Raw genomic sequence first — 24,135 nt, 5'->3', positions numbered from 1 at the left:
CAGGGCTGGATTTGGAACCCGTATCATAATATTGTTTCTTGTCTTTGCAAAAATAATTACAAATTGAAGAAAACTTATGTTTCTAAAACATTGTTTTTAGTCTCGTTGGTGTGGAGTGATGGGGGGAATATGAAAGTGATGTTCGTGATCACAGGTGTTGTAATTACATCATACAACAACAAAACCAAGATTTTCTGTATGACAAAATATTTCTGTTTCATGCTCATGTTAATCATATTTTTGGTTATCAACTGGAAATATTCTTTGAATTTTAGGGCCTTTTTGGAGTTCCTGAGCTCAGTGCTCCAGAAGGATTTCATGTTGCACAAGAAAAAGCCTTGAGAAAAACAGAAGCGCTCATGGAGCTGGTGTGCAAGACCCCACCAGGCCCGAAGACCGTGCTCATCTTTGATGAGCTCTCAGATTCTTTGTGCAAAGTGGCCGACTTGGTAAGGTGCTTTGTTTAAGACTTGAGACCACCTTTTTAGCTGTGAAAAATTAAGCTAAATATATCCTTTTGTTGTTTAAGGTTAATATTAGACAGTAAGATTCAAATGCCTTAAACTTTGAGAGCTGTTTGGTGTAATGAGGTGTAATAGTGAAGAGTGTGATTAGGAATGGGTGAAATGTATAGGAAAAGGTGTTTAGGCAAAGGTGGTATTTGGAACGTGTACATTAATATGTAATAAAAGAATGATTACTTGTATGGCAAAGACTCTTCATTTATGAAAGCTTCTGCCAAAATTCTAATAGAACATTTTATCTGTACATTTGCAGTAAAATTCCTGTTATGAAAAAACACTTTTTATAAACCCTTTTTGGAATGCATTTTCTGATTAAAAACGAGGTTTTGGCTTCAAACTGATTGTATTAAAGACTTTTTTTTAACATTTTAAAATTGAAATACACGTAGTTTTCTTCACCAACTAAGAAACCCATTGTCGAGGTAGAAAGCATGGTTTTCTATCAGCCCAAAAGAGAGCCAGACCTTGGTTACTCATATCAGTGAAGGTAGTGAGTAGTGCGAATAATGATAATTCATGATCCTCCCCACTTGGTGTTGGACTGTATAGTTTTTTTTTTCCTCTCATATTCGTTCAATATTGAGCACCTACTATGTGCCAGGCACTGTTCTAGGCACTGGGAAGACAGTAATGAAAAAGACAGACAAAATCTCTGACCTCCTGGGGTTTACATTCTAGTGTCAACTTTTATTTTGATCTTATTAGCTCTCAGGCCTTATGGTAGGATCTTTGCCTGGGTTGTCTGATTTAACCTTCTCAGCACCTCTCCACTTTCAGATGAGAGAAGAAAGTCACTGAGAGGCTAAGTGATGTGCCCATGGCTACCCAGCCAGTAAGTGGTGGATCTAGGTTTGAATCCAGCAGCTGAGTGTGGAGTTCACGGTCTTCCTTGCTGGTCTCTGCAGTTCCAGGGGCTGGCTGGCTGCTCGGTAGATGAAACCTTGCTGGCGGATATTGGATGTTCGTTAACGTCCCCATCTTTTTTAAAAGTATTTATTTAAAAAATTACAGTAAAATTAACTCTTGCGGGGAAGGGTACAGCCAGAGTGGTCCTTGGAAGCAGGGATGGCGGCAAGACTTCATCTCATGTACGTTGGGCATGTTATCAGGAGGGACCAGTCCCTGGAGAAGGACATAGTGCTTGGTAGAAAGAGGGTCAGTGAAAAAGAACAAGACCCTCAACGAGATGAACTGACGCAGTGGCTGCAATAGTGGGCTCAAACACAGCAACGATTGTGAGGATGGTGCAGGCCCAGGTAGTGTTTTCGTTCTGTTGTACATAGGGTTGCTAAGCGTCGAAACTGACTGGATGGCACCTAACAACGACAGTAACAGTTCTGTGATTTTTTTTTTTTTCCAACTTTCAGTGTCTTCTTTACGCATTCTAAGTAATTTTTACAAAGAAAGGTAACTGTTCAGCTTCGGATGGTCTCAGACAGGTTCTACATTGTTTAACAAACTTCCGAAAATACATCCTTGTGTTGGGGAAATAGAATTAAAGAAATCTACACCCAACCAGGAAAACCTCTCTACAAAAGTAAAAGAGCAATAATTTTATTGTTTAAGAAGCACTCAACTAGGATATGATGCACCACAGGGAATCTTCTAAAGAGATTGTAGAGACAGAAAGGAATCTGACCCTTTATGTAGCTGAGTGGATACAACCCACTGTTGTGTTGTTATTAGGTGCCATTGAGTCATTTCTGACTTATAGTGACCCTGTATTCAACAGAACAATATACTGCCCAGTCCTGAGTCATCCTCACGATCCTTGCTATGTTTGAGCCGATTGTTGCAGCCGCTGTGTCAATCTATCTTGTTGAGATTCTTCTCTTTTTCACTGACCCTCTACTTTATCAAGCATGATGTGCTTCGCTAGGGACTGGTCCCTCCTGATAACGTGTCCAAAGTACGTGAGATGAAGTCTTGCCATCCGTGCTTCTAAGGAGCATTCTGGCTGTACTTCTTTCAAGACAGATTTGTTCGTTCTTCTGGCAGTTAAGGGTATATTCAGTATTCATCACCAGCACTATAATTCAAAGGTGTCAATTCTTCTTCAGTCTTCCTTATTCATTGCCCAGCTTTCACATGCATATGAGGTGATGGAAACACCATGGCTTGGGTCAGGCGCACCTTAGGCCTCAAAGTGACATCTTTGCTTTTTAACGCTTTAAAGAGGCCTTTTGCAGCATATTTGCCCAATGCAGTTTGTCATTTGAATTTTTTTTTTTTTGTGCTTAAGTGAACGTTTACAGCTCAAGTTACTTTCTCATACAAAAATTTGTACACATTATTATTCGACATTAGTTGCAATCCCTGTAATGTGACAACACACTCTTCCTTTCCACCTAGGGTTTCTTGTGTCCATTCAACCAGTTCCTGTCCCTTCCTTCCTTCTTATCCTGCCTCAAGACAGGAGCCGCCCATGTGGTCTTGTATATCTGCTTGGACTATGAAGTCCACTCTTCACGAGTAGTATTTTTTATAGTCCAGTCTAATCTTTGTCTGAAGAGTGGGCTCTAGGAATGGTTTTAGCTCTGAGTTAACAGCACCTGGGGGCCATGGCTTCGGGAGTTTCACCAGTCTCAGTCAGACCATTAAGTGTGGTCTTTTTATGTGAATTTGAGTTCTCTGTTGTGTTCCTTGTCAGGGCGGTCATTGGTGGTAGCCAGATACCATCTAGTTCTTGTCTCAGGCTGATGGAGTCTCTGGTTTATGTGGCCCTTTTGTCTCTTGGGCTAGTATTTTCCTTGTGTCTTTGGTGTTCTTCATTCTTTGCTTCAAGTAGGTTGGGACTAATTGATGCATCTTAGACAGCTGCTTGCAAGCTTTTAAGACCCCAGATGCCACTCACCAAAGTGGGATGCAGAACATTTTCTTAATAAACTGTTAGGCCAGTTGACCTAGATGTCCCCTGAAACCATGGTCCCCAGACCCCAGCCCCAGCTACTTGGTCCCTTGAAGTGCTAGTTGTGTTCAGGAAGCTTCTTAGCTTTTGCTTTAGTCCGGTTGTGCTGACTTCCTATGTATTGTGTGTTGTCCTTCTCTTCACCTAAGATGATTCCTGTCTACTGCCTAGTTATTGAATTCCCCTATCCCTCCTTCCCGACCCTCCTGAAGTTCTATGACTTTTAACTCATGTGTAAATTCATAGCAGTCAAGAAATAAAACGACAGATTGCAGTGGGCAAATCCGCTGCAAAAGACCCCTTTAAATTGTTAAAAAGCAGAGATGTCACTTTGAGACTAAGGTACACCTGACCCAAGCCATGGTATTTTCAATTGCCTCATATGCACGCGAAAACTGGACAACGAATAAGGAAGGGTAAAGAAGAGTTGACACGTTTGAGTTATGGTGTTGGTGAAGAACGTTGAATATACTATAAACTACCAGAAGGACAACCATATCTGTCTTGGAAGAAGTGCATCTAGAGTGCTCCTTAGAAGTGAGGATGGCTAGACTTTGTCTCACGTACTTTGAACATGTCGTCAGGAGGGACCAGTCCCTGGAGACAGACATCATGCTTGACAAAGTAGAGGGTCAGTGAAAAAGAGGAGGACCCTCAATAAAATGGATTGACACAGTGGCTACAACAATGGGCTCAAACATAACAATGCCCCATAGTAAGGAGTCCTGGCTAAGTTTAATTCTGGCGTTCAGTACTGTAGTGGTGGTGGTACTACTAGTAACGTGCTCTTCTGTTTTATCCTGGAACTGTGATTTCATATTTTACTAAAAGGGCAATCAAGAAAGAATGTGCCCTTTTTTCCTGCACAAAGACTAGAATATAGTTAAATCAGTCTTGAAACTATACTACATAACAATTTTTTTAAAAGAGTGTTTTTAAAGAGCTTTTCTCTGGCACCAGTTTAAGATGTGAAAAGCCTGTTGAAAACAATTTTAGTTGGAAAGTTTTAGAATAATTAATACAATTTGAAATAAGAGTCTGCTTATTTTGAACTACAGACTTTGGAAGAACTCTCTTGGTGTTTATATTTGAAGGCAAAAGACTTCTAAAGTTAGTACCAGTATTTTCCTTGGAGTGAAGCAATCTTGGTCCTAAGGAATAACAGAGTTAAATGTCGAGGACGAAGCTGTTCGCCTTACTAGTTTAGGGAGAACTCAGTAATGGAAACACTTGGGTCAAGCCAGATGGCACATTTTAAAGCACAGGTTTTCCTTTTAACTCTCAGATCCAGCAAGAAAGTTTTCCATCAAATTCCCTTTGGTTTTTTCCTCTCCCCTTTACTAGGCTGATTTTGTGAAAATTGCCCACCCCGACCCAGCATTCAGAGAGGCTGCAGAAGAAGCTTGTAGATGTATCGGCACCATGGTGGAAAAGTACGTGTTGTCCCCTTCTTTACTGTCTGGGCGGCACGTGCCGTGGGCTTGCTGTAGGAGAGTTGTCCACAGGGCCTGTCTTGCATATGTAGTGTGGGAGGTGGTGTGTGTGCTGACTGTGGAAAAGGGCCTCTGGAAGCCGACTGCGCCCAGCAGTGTGACTTTGGACTGGTTCTTTATTTCTTCTCCAACTTGCTTTCCTTGTCTGTAAATGGGGTGATAAGATTATCTGCTTCTTAGGCTGGTTATGAGGATTGAATGAGATAATAAATATAAAGTGCTTAAAATGGTGTCAGGCACACAGCGAACATCCCATACCATTATCACTGTCATCGTTATTTGTATTATGTAAGGGCTTTTTAGTATCTTACTGGTGAGTTAGAGTTACTAGATTTTCACATGATTAAATTGCAGTTGCCATTGATGGCTCTAGGCCACGGGGCAGGAAGCCAAAACACTAACCTTGGAGTTGCTGCCAAGTCAGGATTAGGGTGGTCTAGGAAGACCATAAAACAACCTGGGAGGGCCGAGGTGGGCTGTAAACTGAGGTGGCCATGATGCAGTGAATGCCTTTAAAGTGATTTTGAGGTAAATTTAAACATTTTAAGCCACTTTTGAGGGCTCCAATGTGCTTGTTAAAATAACTTAGAGGTGGGCAGTGCTATATTTAAAAGCACTCAGGTGCATGACACCATGCCAGAAAGCGTGAAGTTACAATTAGAAGCCGTGAGAAGCAACACATGAGGACTTAATTTCACAAATCAGAAGCTATTGTGGGAGGAGGCCGATGGCTTCCTAGAGGACCTAACACTTCAGATGTGTTGCTGCTGCTTTTCACTGCATTGAGCAACACTTAGGACAATAAATATGATTCTTAAAGAGCCATTGAAAATCAGCTCGCTGAGTGGGGTGAAGCTGGTCCCTGCAGCCATTGAAAATCAGCTCGCTGAGTGGGGTGAAGCTGGTCCCTGCACACTCCAGCCACTGAGTTGACAGTGGGGCTGAAGGCGGGGACTCTTAGAGAAAGAGAAACTTGCCCAGGTGAAAGGGCTCTGGGTTGCTTGCTGGTCACTCTGACTGTTGTATGGCCCGGAACCTGGACACAGTTCTGTCCTTGTGGACACATACTCTCAGTCTCTGGGAGGATGATAGGAACATGTAGCAGCAAAGCCTTGTCAAGAGTGTCTGCCTATGGCCTTCATTTACCACAGACAGCTTTCGAGCCTCTTGTTCTTCTTGACCACACTGTTGCCGCCTCCTGTTGGCCTGTCAGGGTTGAGGGGAGTCGGAAACAGTCTCCATTATTCCTTAGAGCTTTGTTTTCTAGTCCCTCTGAGCACCATGACTCATTTTCTCATTGAGTCTAACTGAACCATATCTTAACTGACTTCCTCAGTTGATGTTTAAAAACCAGGATGATTTAGTTGCACATGTAGAATTGATTTATTTTCCAGTAATGGAAAAAAAGCCTAAAACAAGGTGTACTTTTTTAGACTTAATTGCAAATGTAAACTAAACTTTAGGCTTTACATCAGGATCCTCCAACAAAACCTAATGTGAGAGGTTTGCTTAAACTTCTGAAAAGAGTACAGTGAAGGCCACCTCCCTACCTGCCGTTGTCCTTTTTGACCTGGGGTAACACCTTACCTGCACAGGCCCCAGGAGGGAGGCACCACACTGATTTCCTCCCTGTCTTCCTGGAATCAGTACTTGGAGCCAGGCATGAGAGGGTATGCCAGCCCTCCTTGATGAGAGCTTCTTGATTGGAGGTGACTGCCTTAGTGCCCCTGGTATTTGGGAAGACCCATGAGCACAGAGCCAACAGAAACCCTTTGATTTATATAAAACTTCATTTTGTTGATTGTGAACTGACTGGGGAACCTGCCCGTCATTGGGTCCTGAAGAGGAGTTGGTGGATGGTTTTTATAACCTTGCCCTTACGTGGGGATCTACCAGGCAGAGAGCAGATTTTTTTAGAATAGCCTATGCTTCAGCCCTGAGAATGCCGGGGCTTTCTGGGGTCTAGGGAACTGACAGCAGCACCCCAGTTTGGGCTGAGATTGGTGCTCGGTTTGGGGCACAGTTTGCTCCACAGCTCTGGCTGAGGGAAGCCTGGCATGGCCATGTGGTAGTAGCTACACTTAGTATAGGGAAGGTGTGCTTCACATGCATCATCTCATTTAGTTCTGACTGTAGCCTAAGACTGGCATTGTCCCATTTTATAACAAGCTGGGTGGGTTTACATATCTTGTCTAAGATCACAGAGCAGTAGTACAGCCTGAATTTAAACCCAGGTTTGTGACTCCAGAGCTCATGCTCCTGACCATGACCGTATGAGCAAGGTCTCCTGCACTCTAGGGTGCTTGGCTTAGGACTGGAAAATCTTTGTGCTTGTTCACCCTCCTGCCCATCCTCACTTTCCTTTCATTAAAAGAAAAAAGGCCTTTGGCATATTGCTAATGGGAACTGGTTCTAAGTGGCAGCTGGGTCAGTTAAATTGCCAGTTACCACATACCTCTCCCCTTTACATCATCTTTTCCTCCCCAGCTGCTGACTGTAGTTTAAATTTACTCTTTCCACTTCCAGAGCAGTTAGTACCTTGACCCCTTGCCTAATCGATTGCCTTTCCCTCTGCTAACTAGTTCAGTTTCTAAGGATGGTCCAAATGAAAGAAGCAGACAAAAACCTACCCCGAACCTTTGGACTCTGAGCATATGTGTACTAGGATTAGACATTGTTTTTTTGATGGAAAGTAAAAAATATAGAAAATCATTTAATTTTTTTCATTTGTAATTTTTCCAGGTTGAACACAAATGTGGAATTATATCAAAGTTTGCAAAAATTGCTAGCTGATAAGAAACTAGTGGATTCCCTTGATCCAGAAACCAGGTACTCATTCCTTTGCGTGCATTGTGATTGTGGTGGGGTAGGGTGGCTCTGCCTGGGATGTCCCTCCACCAGTGCCTCCATGACCCACACTTTCCTTAGGGCTCACTCACATAGTGGCTCTCCTGAGATCTTACCAGGTCATGTTATACTGCTTTAGTTTTCTTCGTAACTGAATAATCTCTTCATAACTTCATAATCACTCCCAGTGTTATGTGATCTGTTTTTTGTGATACTTGTTTATCTTCTTTCTACCTCAATGGACTGGAAGCTTCTTGAGGGCAGGGACTTGGTCTGTTTTATTCACTGCTGCATCCTCAGCACCTTGGCATGTAGTAGGTGCTTAATCAGTGAATGGATTCCTAAAAACCATTGATAAGTACACTTAGCTTTATGGTTAAAGTTTTGGAATCAATGCCATCAGAAAATGTAAGCAAAGTGATTTTATTTACTGGGTTGATGTTAAGGTCCTTGAAATGATTTGCATTTATTATTACATAGATTTATTATATAGATTACATTTATTATTCTGAATTTAAAAGGCCTAATTTCTAAGTTCTTTTTTTTTTAATTTCTAAGTCAGTACTTAGAAATATTTGTTACAAAGACCTATACAAAGAAAACTACAAAGTACTAGTGCAAGAAACTAAAAGGGACCTACGTAAGTGGAAAAACATACCTTGCTCATGGATAGAAAGACTTAACATACTAAAAATGTCTGTTCTACCACAAGCCATCTATATATACAAGGCACTTCCAATCCAAATTCCAATGACATTTTTTAATGTGATGGAGAAACAAATCACCAACTTCATATGGAAGGGAAAGAAGCCCCAGATAAGTAAAGCATTACTGAAAAACAAGAAGAAAGTGGGAGGCCTCACTCTACCTGATTTTAGAATGTATTATACAGCCACAGTAGTCAAAACAGCCTGGTTCTGGTACAACAACAGGCACATAGACCAGTGGAACAGAATTGAGAAGCCAGATATAAATCCATCCACATATGAGCAGCTGATATTTGACAAAGGCCCAGTGTCAGTTAATTGGGGAAAAGACAGTCTTTTTAACAAATGGTGCTGGCATAACTGGATATCCATCTGCAGAAAAATGAAACAGGACCCATACCTCACACCATGCACAAAAACTAACTCCAAGTGGATCAAAGACCTAAACATAAGGACTAAAACGATAAAGATCATGGAAGAAAAAATAGGGACAACATTAGGAGCCCTAATACAAGGCATAAACAGAATACAAAACATTACCAAAAATGACGAAGAGAAACCAGATAACTGGGAGCTCCTACAAATCAAACACCTATGCTCATCTAAAGACTTCACCAAAAGAGTAGAAAGACCACCTACAGACTGGGAAAAAATTTTCAGCTGTGACATCTCCGACCAGCTCCTAATCTCTAAAATCTATATGATTCTGTTAAAACTCAACCACAAAAAAACAAACAACCCAATCAAAAATTGGGCAAAGGATATGAACACACACTTCACTAAAGAAGATATTCAGGTGGCTAACAGATACGTGAGAAAATGCTTTCAATCGTTAGCCGTTAGAGAAATGCAAATTAAAACTAGGTTAAGATTCCATCTCACTCCAACAAGGCTGGCATTAATCCAAAAAACACAAAATAGTAAATGTTGGAGAGGCTGTGGGGACATTGGAACTCTTATACACTGCCGGTGGGAATGTCAAATGGTACAACCACTTTGGAAATCTATCTGGCGTTTCCTTAAAAAGTTAGAAATAGAACTACCATACAACCCAGAAATCCCACTCCTCGGAATATATCCTAGAGAAATAAGGGCCTTTACATGAAAAGATATATGCACACCCACGTTTATTGCAGCTCTGTTTACAATAGCAAAAAGCTGGAAGCAACCAAGGTGTCCATCAACAGATGAATGGATAAATAAATTATGGTATATTCACACAGTGGAATGCATCAGTAAAGAACAGTGATGAATCTGTGAAACATTTCATAGCATGGAGGAACCTGGAAGGCATTATGCTGAATGAAATTAGTCAGATACAAAAGGACAAATATTTTATGAGACCACTGTTATAAGATCTTGAGAAATAGTTTAAACTGAGAAGAACACATTCTTTTGTGGTTACGAGAGGCGGGAGGGAGGAAGGGTGGGAGAGGGTTATTTACTGATTAGATAGTAGATAAGAACTACTTTAGGTAAAGGGAAGGACAATACTCAATACAGGGAAGGTCAGCTCAACTGGACTGGACCAAAAGCAAAGAAGTTTCCTGGATAAACTGAATGCTTCCAAAGTCAGTGGAGCAAGGGCGGGAGTTTGGAGACTATGGCTTCAGGGGACATCTAAGTCAATTGGCAAAATAAATTCTTTTAAGAAAACATTCTGCATCCCACTTTGAAATGTGGCATCTGGGGTCTTAAATGCTAACAAGGGGCCATCTAAGATGAATAATTGGTCTCAACCCACCTGGATCAAAGGAGAATGAAGAACACCAAGGTCACAAGATAACTATGAGCCCAAGAGACAGAAAGGGCCACATGAACTAGAGACTTACATCATCCTGAGACCAGAAGAACTAGATGGTGCCTGGCCACAACCAATGACTGCCCTGACAGGGAGCACAACAGAGAAGCCCTGAGGGAGCAGGAGAACAGTGGGATGCAGACCCCAAATTCTCATAAAAAGACCAGACTTAATGGTCTGACTGAGACTGGAAGAATCCCAGCGGTCATGCTTCCCAAACCTTTTGTTGGCTCAGGACAGAAACCATTCCCAAAGACAACTCATCAGACATGGATTGGACTGGACAATGGGTTGGAGAGAGATGCTGATGAGGAGTGAGCTACTTGTATCAGGTGGACACTTGAGACTGTGTTGGCATCTCCTGTCTGGAGGGGAGATGGGAGGGTAGAGAGGGTTAGAAACTGGCAAAACGGTCATGAAAGGAGAGACTGGAAGGAGGGAGTGGGCTGACTCATTAGGGGGAGAGTAAATGGGAGTATGTAGTAAGGTGTATATAAGTTTATATGAGAGACTGACTTGATTTGTAAACTTTCACTTAAAGTGCAATAAAAATTATTTAAAAAAAAAACTTGTTACAGGACCTTGGGTATCTTATATTTTGTTCAAATGTTTTTATTTATAAAACAAGTGTAGTAGCATTTGTCATTAACCTGCCTAGGATATTTGTGTCATAACACAGAGATTAATTTTTTTCTCACTCACTTGTACCTGTTCGTCTAGTTTTTATTTATGGGAGATTTACTTCTTTTGGAGCTCTGGTGGCGCAGTGGTTAAGAGCTCGGCTGCTAACCAAAAGATCAGTGGTTTGAATCCACCAGCCGCTCTTTGGAAACTCTATGGGGCAGTTCTGCTCTGTCCTGTGGGGTTGCTTTGAGTTGGAATTGACTCGACAGCAACAGGTTTGCTTCCTTTGGCTACTTGATTCTCCTGCTGCTTTTTCTCTCTTTTTCTGTTTCCATATGTGGTTAGTGACCCAAGTGAAACTCTATTTCACAGGGGTTAGTTAATAATAACCCATTGCCATTGAATTGATTCTTACTCATAATGGCCCCATAGGACAGAGTAGAACTGTCCCAGAGTCTTTCTCCTAAGGAGTGGCTGCTGGGTTCCAACCACCGACCTTTTGGTTAGCAACGGGTGCTTAACCACTGGGTTACCAGGACTCCTTAGTTAACAATAGAATCTTGCTATTAATATAGCATGTAAACACCATCATAGTTAAGTCACGTGAATAGACTCAGTCCTCCAGGAATTATGTCACATGAGTGATTGGCACACAGATAACAGTTTGGTCTTGTTTCACTTCATCAGTCCTGCCACTTAGGATACTAGTAAAGCTGACTGCGTCCTCTGAATAGTTTGTTTTCATTATTTTAGGCTTGAACATTATCCTTTATTAGTGAAGCAAGTAAAAGTTGAATGCCTACTAGTTGTGCCAGATTTATACTCAGCTAGTTTTTTTAGTACTGAGTATGGAAACCCTGGTGGCATAGTGGTTAAGAGCTACGGCTGCTAGCCAAAAGGTCAGCAGTTCAGATCTACTAGGCGCTCCTTGGAAACCATATGGGGCAGTTCTAACCTGTCCTATAGGGTCGCTATGAGTTGGAATCGACTCGATGGCAATGGGTTTGATTTTTTTTTTTTGGTTATACTGACTTTAAGTAAAGACAAAAAAAAAAAATGCTAAAAATAACGTACTGATAACCTGACTTTACTAACAATTGACTTTTCCATACTTGATGTATGAAAATTGTAGTGGAAAAGCAGACTGTTTTAGATACAAAGGACTTATAGTAATATACATGCCGTACTTCTGGATGTTACTAAAAACGCCAGTAGGAATTTTTATATAACAAAATGGTTCTAAAATGCATTCAGAAAAACAAGCTAGGTAGAATATCGATATTCTGAAAAGGAAAAGCAACCTGGAAGTAGGAGGAAACAATAATTTGAAGTGCTAGTTATTAAAATCCCATGGCATTGGCATCATTAAGAGGCTTGGCTGAACACAGAAAGAACTGTATTTTAGAACTTTGCATATGATAGAGTGTAAGATAATGGCTGAAAAAACAGAGTTGTATATTTAGTAAATTATACCGTCATGGCAAGCTAATGAACAGGAAAGTAATTTGAGTGGAGTAGACTTCCATCTTAGTACTTCCCAAGCTGCATTCCTTGAAATAATAATTCTATGCGATATTCAAAAGTATTCCTGGAAGTGTGCTGTTGGTCAGTAAGTTTGGAAACCTGACACAACTAATACATTTCCCCCTCTCGGAGAATTATAGGATATTAGAGTCTCCGAGAAGCCCAGCCCTAAAGGAACCTGTTTAACTTGGGGTTTTCCAAAACCATCAAGAACTTTTCTGAATGCAAAGAATATGATAGACACGCTCTTCAGAAAATACCGTGGAGGGAAAATCCCAGCCATTATAACAGCAAAAACTGTAATATACTTCAGGATAATCTTAAAAAAAAAAAAAAAAAAAAAAAACTTCAGGATAATCTTAGGAAGGCAGAAAGTGCAGAACCTCAACACACACACACACGCATGCTCGCCCACACATACGTGTATGCACATGATGGGGAACATGAAAGGTGACTTAAACACAATACTGTTTTCTTAGCTAAGGAAGCTCAATAGTGTTTTCTGCTGGCCTGTATTTTTGACATGGTCCAATATTTATCTTAAGATTTTTTTTGTTTATTACTTAGGAAAATGTTTTTTAAGCCCTAGAGAGTGAATATACAAGAATAGGCAGGAAAAATCTGGCAAAAACAAAGGTACTACAAAAGAACTTATACCAGATGATAAAATATAAAAATACTGCCAACTGGGCTAGCGCAAAAGCTAAGAAGTTTCCTGAACACAGCCAAACACTTTGAAGGACAGAGTAGCTGGGGCTGGGACCTGGGGACCATGGTTTCAGGGGACGTCTAGGTCAATTGGCATAATACAGTTTATTAAGAAAATGTTCTGTATCCCGTTTTAGTGAGTGACATCTGGGGTCTTAACAGCTTGCGAGTGGCCATCTAAGATGCATCAATTGGTCCCAACCCACTTGGAGCAAAGGAGGTTGAAGAACACCAAAGAAACAAGGAAAATATTAACCCAAGAGACAAAAGGGCCACAGAAACCAGAGACTCCATCAACCTGAGACCAGAAGAACTAGATGGCGCCCAGCTACCATCAATGATGGCCCTGATGGGGAACACAACAGAGATTCCCTGACAGAGCTGGAGAAAAGTGTGGAGCAGAACTCAAATTCACGTAGAAAGACCAGACTTAATGGTCTGACTGAGACTGGAGGAACCCCCAAAGCCATGGCCCCCGGATGCTCTGTTAAGCCAGAACTAAGACCATTCTAGAAGCCCACTCTTCAGACAAGGATTAGACTGGACTATAAAACAAAATAATACTCGTAAAGAGTACGCTTCTTAGTTCAAGCAGATTATACATGAGCCTAAATGGGCAGCTCCTGTCCAGAGGCAGGATGAGAAGACAGAAAGGGACAGAAGCTGGTTGGATGGACATGAGAAACCTGGGGTGGAAAGGGGGAGTGTGCTGTCACATTATAGGGATTGCAACTAATGTCATATAACAATAAGTATGTAAATTTTTGTATGAGAAATTAACTTGAGCTGTAAACTTTCACCTAAAAAAAAAAACAAAACCTAAAGCACCATAAAAAAAAGAAAATACTGCATTTAAAAGAGGATTATATTCAGTATAGTCAATTAGGTCAATGAAAAAAGAGAGAAGGTTCAGACACAGACACGAATTTATGTAAGACTGTATCTATATGTGATAGGAGTGTCATTTCACATCAGTAGGGAAAGTAACCATTTTGGAAAAAAAGTAGATTGATTAAAGGTTTAAATGTTAAAAGAAAAAAAGAAGAAAGTCATAAAGTATTAAATAATCTTCGAGTCTTGAAAATCTTTCTTGGCATGATACCAAAGACACACCATGAAAGGAAAGAGTGATTTAATTATATGAAAGTTGCAAACTTTACTATAGCAAAACACTTCCACATTCTAAGTCAGAGTATACAGTGGGACAAAATGCTACTTACGTGGCACAGGGTTAATATATTTACTAAGTTAAGAGATAATTACAAATTACTTAAAAAAAAAGTGAAGAGCTATTGAAAAAGGGGGCAAAGAATTTTTTTTGTGAAACTATGATTTCACAAAATAATAGCAACAAATGGCCATTATACTTATAAAAATATGTTTCCCTTTATTAATAAGTGTAAAGTAGTAGCTGGAAATGTGGGCTCTAGAATGGGTTTAATATTAGCTCCGTAGCTTTCTAAGCCTTAGTTTTCTCCTCTGTAAAAGAGGCATAAAAAAGTATTGCATAGGATTACTGTAAGGTTTAAATGAAATCATGTAAAGTGCTTTGCTTAGTACCTGGCATTTAGAAATCATGCTGTGATGCTGGGAGCTACACTGCTGGTATTTCAGTTACCAGCAGGGTCACCCATGGTGGATAGATTTCAACAGAGTTTTCAGACTAAGACACACTAGGAAGAAAGGCCTGGCCATCTACTTCGGAAAATTAACCAATGAAAACTCTGGATCACAACAGAATATTGTCTGATAAAGGCTGGAAGATGAGCCCTTTTAGGTTGGAAGGCACACAAAATACACAGTGGCCACAATGAACTAGAGCTTCCCAACAATCATGAAGATGGTGCAGGACAGGGCAGCGTTTCATTCTGTTGTACATGGGTCACCGTGAGTCAGAGCCAACTTGATGACAACTAACGCCGCCACCACCACCACTATTCAAGAAATGTAGAATAAAACAAAGAGCCTATCAAATTGGCAGAGTTGAAAAGGAATAACAGTATTGTTGATGGTTTGAGATATGGGTTCTCTTTGTTGTTACGTGCCGTCGAGTTGCTGCCAACTCATAGCAACCCTATAGGAGGTTTAAATTGATAAATTTTTTGGAGGACAACTCATTAATACTTTCTGATAAGTTTCTTTTCTTGGAATTTATCCTAACAAACAAGAATAAAGAGATGTATGTTGAAGAATTTTTATCATAGTGTGGTTTTTGAGGGTGGGAAAAATGAAAGCAGTTTTAGCCTATATGACAATCCAATAAAACATAAAAATCATGGTTTTTGAAGAACATTTGAAGATATAAAAAAGCATTTGATGTTTGTGTTATAATTTTACTAGAAAAAGCGAGATACAAAAGTACATGTAATCTGATCCCAATTATTGTAAGACAAGTAATACAGTAAAACCTGCGGAAGCCGGAGCCTGTGTAAGGCGAAAACCTGGCAAAAAAGGAAAACCCAACTATTTTCCACATAACGAATGATAGAAACGTAGTAAGACTGTACACTGTCAAAAGTGAAAAACTTGTGAGATCAGGAAAAACAAGATAGTTGTGTGAGTTCCAGCTGTCACAGGTTTCACTATGTAATATTGGAAGTAGATTGGAAGGAAATATATGAATTGTAACAGCTGTTATCTTTGGGTGGTGGGATTAGTGAATTTTAATTTTTTCCTACATTTGTGCAATGAAACTATTAAACAATAAGCTGTGGTACTCTAAACTTCTACAGTAAATTCCCATCGCCCATTTATCAGGCTGTGCTACCTTTCTTCCCTCTTATTAAACAGAAGACATTTTTGCTTGAAAAAGAGAGTGGCATGGTTTTTAGATTGTTCAGGAAAGGACATCAAGTGACATAGAGATAATGGGGACAGTTCTAGGCGTTTGAGTGATGTAGTTTATTTAAGAAAGAAAGTAAATGACTAAAACGTTAACGTGGTCTATTGAATTTTCAAAGTTTTTGGAGAACTTAAAGTAATTCTGTTCATTCCAGATGGTATTTGGCACAATCACCAGGAAGATAAATACATCCATTTTGAAAAGTCAAGGAAAGCCAGAGAGTAGATCAAATATTTGGTTAACTTTAATTCCAGAAAAAAGCAGGTTTTTTTTTTTTTTTTTTTTAATTGCTGACAGAGGTGTTACACTTGAAATTGGTTCCAAGCATGAAGCAGGGTTAAAAGAAAAGAAAGAAAATTTTCATTAGCCAAGAAGCTCAGTTTCCGGCACAGCATCAAAGAATTTAATATTCTAACTAACTGCTACTAGTTGGAAGAAAAACTGAAAATCTCATCCACAGGGCCTTTGAAAAATTGTCCAAGTATAAACTGTTTTATGTTTTTAATTATTGCTGTTTGGATGGAGTTGAAATAAATGACTATCATGGTGGCTTTCACAGGCTTGTTCTCTGTGAATAAAAGAATGAGCTCCTACATGAAAAGCTAATTTTAATTGTGTTTCATCTTCTGCAGTACATATACTGACTTATTTAAACATTGGTTGAAGCTCCCTTTTTATTCCTTCTTCGCTTATTATACTTAAATACCCATATGAAGTGTTTGTGCTATTTATGCTTTAGGTCTTCTGCGGCGTACGTGACTTTCTATCATAGAAGCTCAGTACAACTTTTTTTTTTAATTCAATGTTTGTACAACAAATACATTTTTTAACCCTTTCATGTTTGTGGGTACCTCTAGGGACCAAATACTTTCTCTGTCTCTGAAGGTTTATTGGGAAGCTGCTGCACCATTGATAGTGCGTGCTGCCACAAGACAGGGGTCTTTATGACTGTTTGACACTGAAGAAACAGGTGTGCTGCAAATTACTGTTTTTACATGGTATCATATGAGTTGTCTGAATTTTTGGTAGGAAAAAGAGAAATTTGTTACACATACATTACAGTAGACCCTGGTGGGGGGACTCTGGGATATAATTAGTGGCAATTCTCATGTACCACTAAACACTTAGAGTAGGCTTGTGGGAGGGGGCAAGAAAAAAAAAATCCATACTACCCACCAAAAATATAGACACACTCAATGATTCAGCATGCTTCCATTAATGAAAACACATGTATTAACAAAAATTAAAAGCAGAAAATAATTGGTTCACAAAAGGGTTAGTGAAGCCTGTTAAGTGGAAATGACAAATGCTGTCAGTTTGGTCGGTGGTGGAGAACAGTGTTCAGGGACCTTACATGGCATTTCCTGGGGTACCAGGGAAATCATGCTCAGGACTCGGCTTTGGAAAGATCCTGCTGGCTGCAGGAGTGTGAGACCAGAGGCCAGGTGGCCATCAGGGGGTGGTTGCCATGTATCAGGGCCAGGGCGACAGCAGCCTGGGTGAGGGTGGTGGTGGTACGGAAGGAGAGGAGAGGCTAGTATGGATGATTGCTTTACTCCTTTCTAATCCTTTTTTCTCTCACCACCAAATAAATAGCTACCATTATCGAGCAATCTTTATATGCCAATAAATAAATGATATAAGGTGAAACATTACGTATATTTTCATAATGCTTATATCAACCCTATGCGATACACTTGATCCCCTGATAGTTACCAGTCGTATTTATTTATGAGTGATGTGTCATCTCTTGGAGGCCAGGGACCAGGCTTTCTCACTACCTTTGACAGGCTGTGTGTCCCAGCTGGTGCTTCTCTGACATAGCATGATGGTATCTTGTTTCCAGGTTCAGGTGGTTTTCTGTCATTTAGTGTATGTTACGAGTTTTAGTATTTTGATTCTGGTGGTACTTAGCAGAAAAGTAAATGACACTAAATTAGATTATAAGTAAAAAGGGGAAGATGTAATTCTGAGTATAAAGTGTTACAGGAGAACACTCACAAAAAACTACTCCATACTTGAGATGTCATCCACGGTATTTTCCGTTCCAATGTTGTTATTAAAGATGCAGTTGGTATTTCTTGCTAGTTGTCTTAGTTATCTGTGCTGCTGTAACAAAAATACCACAAGTGGATGGCTTTAACAAACAGAAATTTATTCCCCCACAGTTTAGGAGGCCAGATGTCTGAATTTAGGGTGCTGGATCTAGGGGAAAGTTTTCTCTCTCTGTTGACTCTGGAAGAGGGTTCTTGTCTGCTTTCAACATCTCTGGGCCGGGAGTTCCTTGGAGATCTACTTGTGTCTTGGCATTAAATCTTTCCCTGGGTCTAGAAGGTTCTCAGCACAGGAGCCTCGGATCCAAAGGACTTGCTCTACTCCTGGCTCTTCTTTCTTAGTGATAGTGAGGTCCCTCTCTCTCTGCTCACTTCTCTCTCCTTTTAGCTCATGTAAGATAAAAAGTATGGAGGCCACACCCTAGGGAAACTCCTTTTGTATCAGTCAGGACTGTGACCTGAGTAAGGGTGCTCCATCCTACCCTAATCCTCTTTAACATAATCTAGTCTTGCCTGATGAACCACAAGCAGAGATTAGGATTTATAACACATAGAACAATTACATCAGATCACAAAATGAAGGATGAGCACACAATACTGGGAATCATAGCATAGCCAAGTTGACACATATTTTGGGGGGACACAATTTAATCCAGGACACTAGTACTTGATATTCTGATGAAAGTCTTACATTAAGGAAAGGCTAGGAAAATTAGGGCTTATTGTTAGTTTGCAGAAGCATTTTATGGCCATTAAAAAAAAAAAAGGTAATCTCTATAAAATAGTTCTAATTCTTGAAATACTAAGGAATCTTCCTTCGTAAGTCTTTGGCACATTTAACACAATAGGAAGAGGTTGGTGGATTGAGCTAATGAAGAGCGTGCTTTTTAATAGTGTTATGGAAATAAAAGGTGGTACTATAAATGCTGTTGACAATTCAAAGGGTGTCATTGATGGTCCCCCTTTGAACTGCCCACTGTACTTGTACCCCTGTTACGAGATTTATTTTTTCTTTCACATTGTATTTATCATTCATTCATTGTAAAAGTATTTATCCCCTTATTGGACCATGCCTTACAGAACATCCATAGTCTTTACTGGCAGGCAATTGAGAGTATAACTCTGTTAAACAAGCTACATATAATGCATTATAGGTATAGGTGTACAGGCTTACCAAGTTCCAGTTGATGACTGTGTTTGTTGTTGCTGTTAGCTGTTGTCTTGGTCATCTAGTGTTGCTATAACAGAAATACCACACGTAGGTGGCTTTAACAAGGATAAATTTATTCTTTCAAAATCTGGTAGGCTGCAAGTCCAAATTCAGGGCATCAGCTCCAGGGGAAGGCTTTTTGTCTGTCAGCTCTGAAGGGAGGTCCTTGTCATCAATCTTCCCCTGGACTAGAAGCTTCTCCGCACAGGAACCCTGGGTCCAAAGGACGTGCTCTGCTCCCAGCGCTGCTTTCTTGGTGGTATGAGGCCCCTGACTCTCTGCTTACTTTCCTTTCCTTTTATCTCTTGTTAGATAAAAGGTGGTGCAGGCCACACCCCTGGGAAACTCCCTTTACATTGGATCAGAGCTGTGACCTGAACAAGGATGTTACATCCGGCCCTAATCCTCTTTAACCACAGGCAGAGCTTATGATTCATAACACATAGGAAAATCACAAAATGGAGGACAACCACACCATGCTGGGAGTTGTGGCCTAACCAAGTTGACACATATTTTTGGGGGACACAGTTCAATCCGTGACAGCTGCCTACAAGTCACTTGCAACTCATGGTGATAACTGTATACATCACCCCCCAAAACCTAAAACTAAACCCATTGCTGTCGAGTTGATTCAGACTCCTGGTGGCCCCATGTGTTACAGAGTAGAACTGCTCCGCGGGGTTTTCTTGGCTGTAATCTTCATGGAAGCAGATCACTAGGCCTTTCTTCTGTAGTGCCGTGGGAGAGATTGAACTGCCAGCCCTAGGTTAGTAGTTGGCCACAAACCGTTTGTACCACCCAGGATAATACTTAATTGGTGTGTTGCATACGGTAAAAATTGGTCAGTGTTCACCCATTTCAGGAGGTAGCATATGATCAAGAGCCGATGACATTGAAGGAAGAAGTCCAAGCTGTACTAAAGGTGTTGTTGAAAAAGAAGACTTCAAGAATTGACAGAATACCAACTGAGATGTTTCAGTGAATGGATGCAATGCCAGAAGCACTCACTCGTCTATCCCAAGAAATTTAGAAGACAGCTGCTTGGCCAGCTGACTGGAAGATACCCATATTTGTGCCCATACCAAAGGAAGGTCATTTAACAGAATGCAGAAATTATTGAACAACATCATTAACATCACACGCAAGTAAAATTCTGCTGAAGATCATTCAAAAGCGATTGCAGTAGTACGTCAACAGCGAACTGCCAGAAATTCAAGCTGGATTCAGAAAAGGATGTGGAACAAGGGATATCATTGTTGATGTTAGATGAATCTTGGCTGAAAACAGAGAATACGAGAAAGATGTTTTCCTGTGTTTTATTGACATTGCAAAGGCACTCGACTGTGTGGATCATAACAAGTTATTGATAACATTGCGAAGAATGGGAATTCCAGAACACTTAATTGTGCTCGTGCAGAACCTGTACACAGGCCAAAAGGCAGTCACAGAACAGGGGGATACTGTGTGGTTTAAAATCAGGAAAGATGTGTGTCAGGGTTGTACCCTTTCACATATTCAATCTGTATGCTGAGCAAATAATCCCAGAAGCTGGACTCTATGAAGAACACAGCATCAGGATTGGAGGAGGACTTGTTAACAACCTGGAATATGCAGATGACCAGATGACACAACCTTGCTTGCTGAAAGCAAAGAGGACTTGAAGCACTTACTGATGAAGATCAAAGACTACAACCTTCAGTATGGATTATACCTCAACACAAAGAAAAACAAAAATTCTCACAACTGGATCAATAAGGAACATCATAAGAAACGGAGAAAAGATTGAAGTTAACAATTTTATTTTACTTGGATCCACAATCAATGCCCGTGGAAGCAGCAGTCAAGAAATCAAAAGATGTATTGCATTGGGCAAATCTGCTGCAAAAGACCTCTTTAAAGTACTAAAAAGCAAAGATGTCACTTTAAAGACTAAGGTGCACCTGACTCAAACCATGGTGTTTTCAATTGGCTCATATGCATGTGAAAACTGGGCAATGAATAAGGAAGATGGAAGGAGAATTGATGCCTTTGAATTATGGAGTTGGTGAAGAATATTGAATATACCATGGACTGCCCAGAAGAATGTCTTGGACAGAAGAATGTCTTCTGTCTTGGAAGAAGTACAGCCAGAATACTCCTTGGAAGTGAGGATGGTGAGACTTCGTCTCACATACTTTGGACGTGTTATCAGGAGAAATCAGTCTCTGGAGAAGGTCATCATGCTTGGTAAAGTAGACGGTCATCAAAAAAGAGGAAGATACTCAATGAGATGGATTGACACAGTGGTTGCAACAGTGGGCTCAAACATAGTAAGGATTGTGAGCATGGTGCAGGAGCAAGCAGTGTTTTGTTCTGTTGTACATAGGGTCGCTATGAGTTGGAACTGACTTGAGGGCACCTAACAACAATGACAGATATAGTAAAAAAGCAAATATTTGTTGAAGGAATAACAGCTGGACGGTTGGAAGGTTGTCCAGCTCCTCTAGAAGAAAATGGAGTCATTGGAATAATTGTCATTCCTTTGTTTCAATTTAAAGCTTATTGTTCAGTTATTCATATGATAGCTTAAAAACCTAGTCAGTCAGCTAGATGGTATACCTAACTTCTAAGATGTTAAGCTCTTGAATTGTAAATACATGAAGGTGTTGAGTGTGTGTTGATGCATCTGGCTTTTGGGCAATAAGGCTCAAAAAGGCTGGTTTATTTAACAAAATACTAATTTTTGTTAATAGTTATTCTTACTATAACCTAGAACTCATTTTTTTTTTTTGTAGACGAGTGGCTGAACTGTTTATGTTTGATTTTGAAATCAGTGGAATCCATTTAGATAAAGAAAAGGTAAATCTTCTCTTGTTATTTTGACTCCTCTTGTTTTTTAAACATTTAGTTGGTATCTTTATTGCTACAGTCTTTGCATATTGCTTGAATTTGCATTTTTCTTTGTTGTCCTAATAATAATTATAATTAAAATTAATTGAACATTTGCTACTTACAGCATCTATTTGTCATCAGATACCCATAACAACTCTAAGATGGGTGCTATTATTCCTATTTTACAAATGAAGAAACCCAAGTCCCTAGAAGATTTTTTTTAGTTGGGTTTTAGATGAAAGTTTACAGCTCAAATTAGTTTCTCATTCAAAAATTTATACACAGAACGTTTCATGACACTGGTTGGAATCCCCACAATGTGTCAGTACTCTCCCCCTTTCCACCCTGGGTTCCCTGTTTCCCTTCGTCCAGTTTTCTTGTTCCTTCCCGCCTTCTCCTCTTTACTTCAATGCACGTGTTGCCCATTTGTGCTCATTTACTTTATTGATCTAAGGAGCATGTTTCTCATGTATTTTATAGGCCTGTCTGTTCTTCGGATGAAAGGTGGACTTCGGGAATGGCTGCAGTTCTGGATTACAGGGGTTTCCGGAGGGTCGTAGTCTCAGGGGTTCCTCTAGTCTCTTTTAGACCAGTAAGTCTGGTCTTTTTTTGTGTGGATTTGAATTTTGTTCTCTGTTTTTCACCCGCTCTGTCTGGGACCCTCTATTTTGATCCCAGTCAGAGCGATCAGTAGTGGTAGCTGGGTACCATGTAGTTCTTCTGGGCCCAGGCTGGTGGAGGCTGTGGTTCATGTGGTCCATTGGTCTTTTGGATTAATATTTTCCTAGTGGCTTTGGTTTTCTTCATTCTGCTTTGTTCCAGATGGGATGAGATCAATAACTGTATCTCAGATAGCTGCTTCAAGCTTTTAAGACCCCAGACACTACTCACTGAAGTAGGATATAGTACTTTTTCTTTATGAACTATTTTATGCCAATTGAGCTAGATGTCCCCCAAGACCATGGTCCCCAGCCTTCAACCCCAGTAACTCGGTCCCTTAAGGTGTTTGGATGTGTCTAGGAAGTTTCTGTGACTGTGCCCCGTTTTTGTTTGTATACTCTTATATACCCTCCTTTCCGTTTTCAGCAGATGTATCTGCCTATGTATCTGCTTGTAAGTTATTGTTTTTTTACTGTTGTTGTAGGGTTGTATATGTTATAGTATTTACTGTGATCACCTCTTTTTTTTTCTTGCGTTCCTCTAAGTGTCTTCCTTTGCCTTGATCAAGTTGTGCTGATGTCCCCTATATTGTGTATTGTGTTTCCATTCACTAGAGTTAACACTTGTCTACCATCTAGTTGGTAATTTACGCTCCTCCTGCCTCCCCTCCCTTGTAACCATCAAAAATTGTTTCTTTCTGTGTGTAAATCCTATCTTGAATTCTTATAAAGGTAATCTCATACAATATTTGTCATTTTGATTGACTTATTTTGCTCAGCAAAATCCCCACCAGATTTCATCCATGTTGTGAGACGTTTCTCGGATTCATCATTGTTCTTCATCATTGCTTAGTATTCCATTGTGTGTATGTACCATAATTTGTTTATCCCTTCATCTGTTGATGGGCATTTAGGTCGTTTCCATCTTTTTGCCGTTATGAATAATGCTCCAAGTGAATATGTGTGTATGTCTGTTTTTGTGATGGCTTTTATTTATCTAGGATTTATTCCTAGGAGTGAGATCATATGATATTTCTATTTCTAGCTTTTAAAGGAAGTGCAATACCCTTTTTCCAAAATGGTTATACCATTTTAGATTCCCATCAACAGTGTATGAGAGCAGTGTATGAGAGTTCTAGTCACTACAACGTTGCCAGCATTTATTGTTTTCTGAATTTTTTATCAGTCCCATTCTTGCAGGTATGAGATGGTGGTTATCTCATTGTGGTTTTGATTTACATCTCTCTAACTGCTAATGATCGCAAGCATCTTTTCATGTATTTGTTGGCCACCTGAATGTCCTCTTTGGTGAAGTGTCTGTTCATATCCTTTGCCCATTTTGTGATTGAGTTGCTTGTCTTTT

At 40.1% G+C, this 24,135-nt stretch overlaps 1 protein-coding gene across 5 annotated transcripts in view; it reads left to right on the top strand.

Annotated features, from left to right (window-relative positions):
• The window catches only part of MIPEP (mitochondrial intermediate peptidase), a 228,736-nt gene that overhangs the window by 3,166 nt on the left and 201,435 nt on the right, over nt 1-24,135 (top strand). For 4 of the 5 annotated variants that reach the window (XR_007515047.1, XR_007515046.1, XR_007515048.1 and 1 more), the window contains exons 2-5: nt 276-449; nt 4,777-4,865; nt 7,668-7,754; nt 22,017-22,080. Coding sequence is in view for 2 of the 5 variants with exons in the window: in XM_049867153.1 (XP_049723110.1) it covers nt 276-449; nt 4,777-4,865; nt 7,668-7,754; nt 22,017-22,080 (414 nt within the window). In the remaining 3 variants the exon portion in view is untranslated. Of the gene's footprint in view, nt 1-275; nt 450-4,776; nt 4,866-7,667; nt 7,755-22,016; nt 22,081-24,135 lie in introns of those variants that run through there. The other variant, XM_049867154.1, reaches the window with a different exon arrangement.

Source organism: Elephas maximus, chromosome 23 (genome assembly GCF_024166365.1).
Source record: "Elephas maximus indicus isolate mEleMax1 chromosome 23, mEleMax1 primary haplotype, whole genome shotgun sequence".
In the NCBI taxonomy this organism is placed as follows: Eukaryota; Metazoa; Chordata; class Mammalia; order Proboscidea; family Elephantidae; genus Elephas; species Elephas maximus.
The sequence above is the reverse complement of the archived record's forward strand: the minus strand, read 5'-3'. Positions and strand labels throughout refer to the sequence as shown.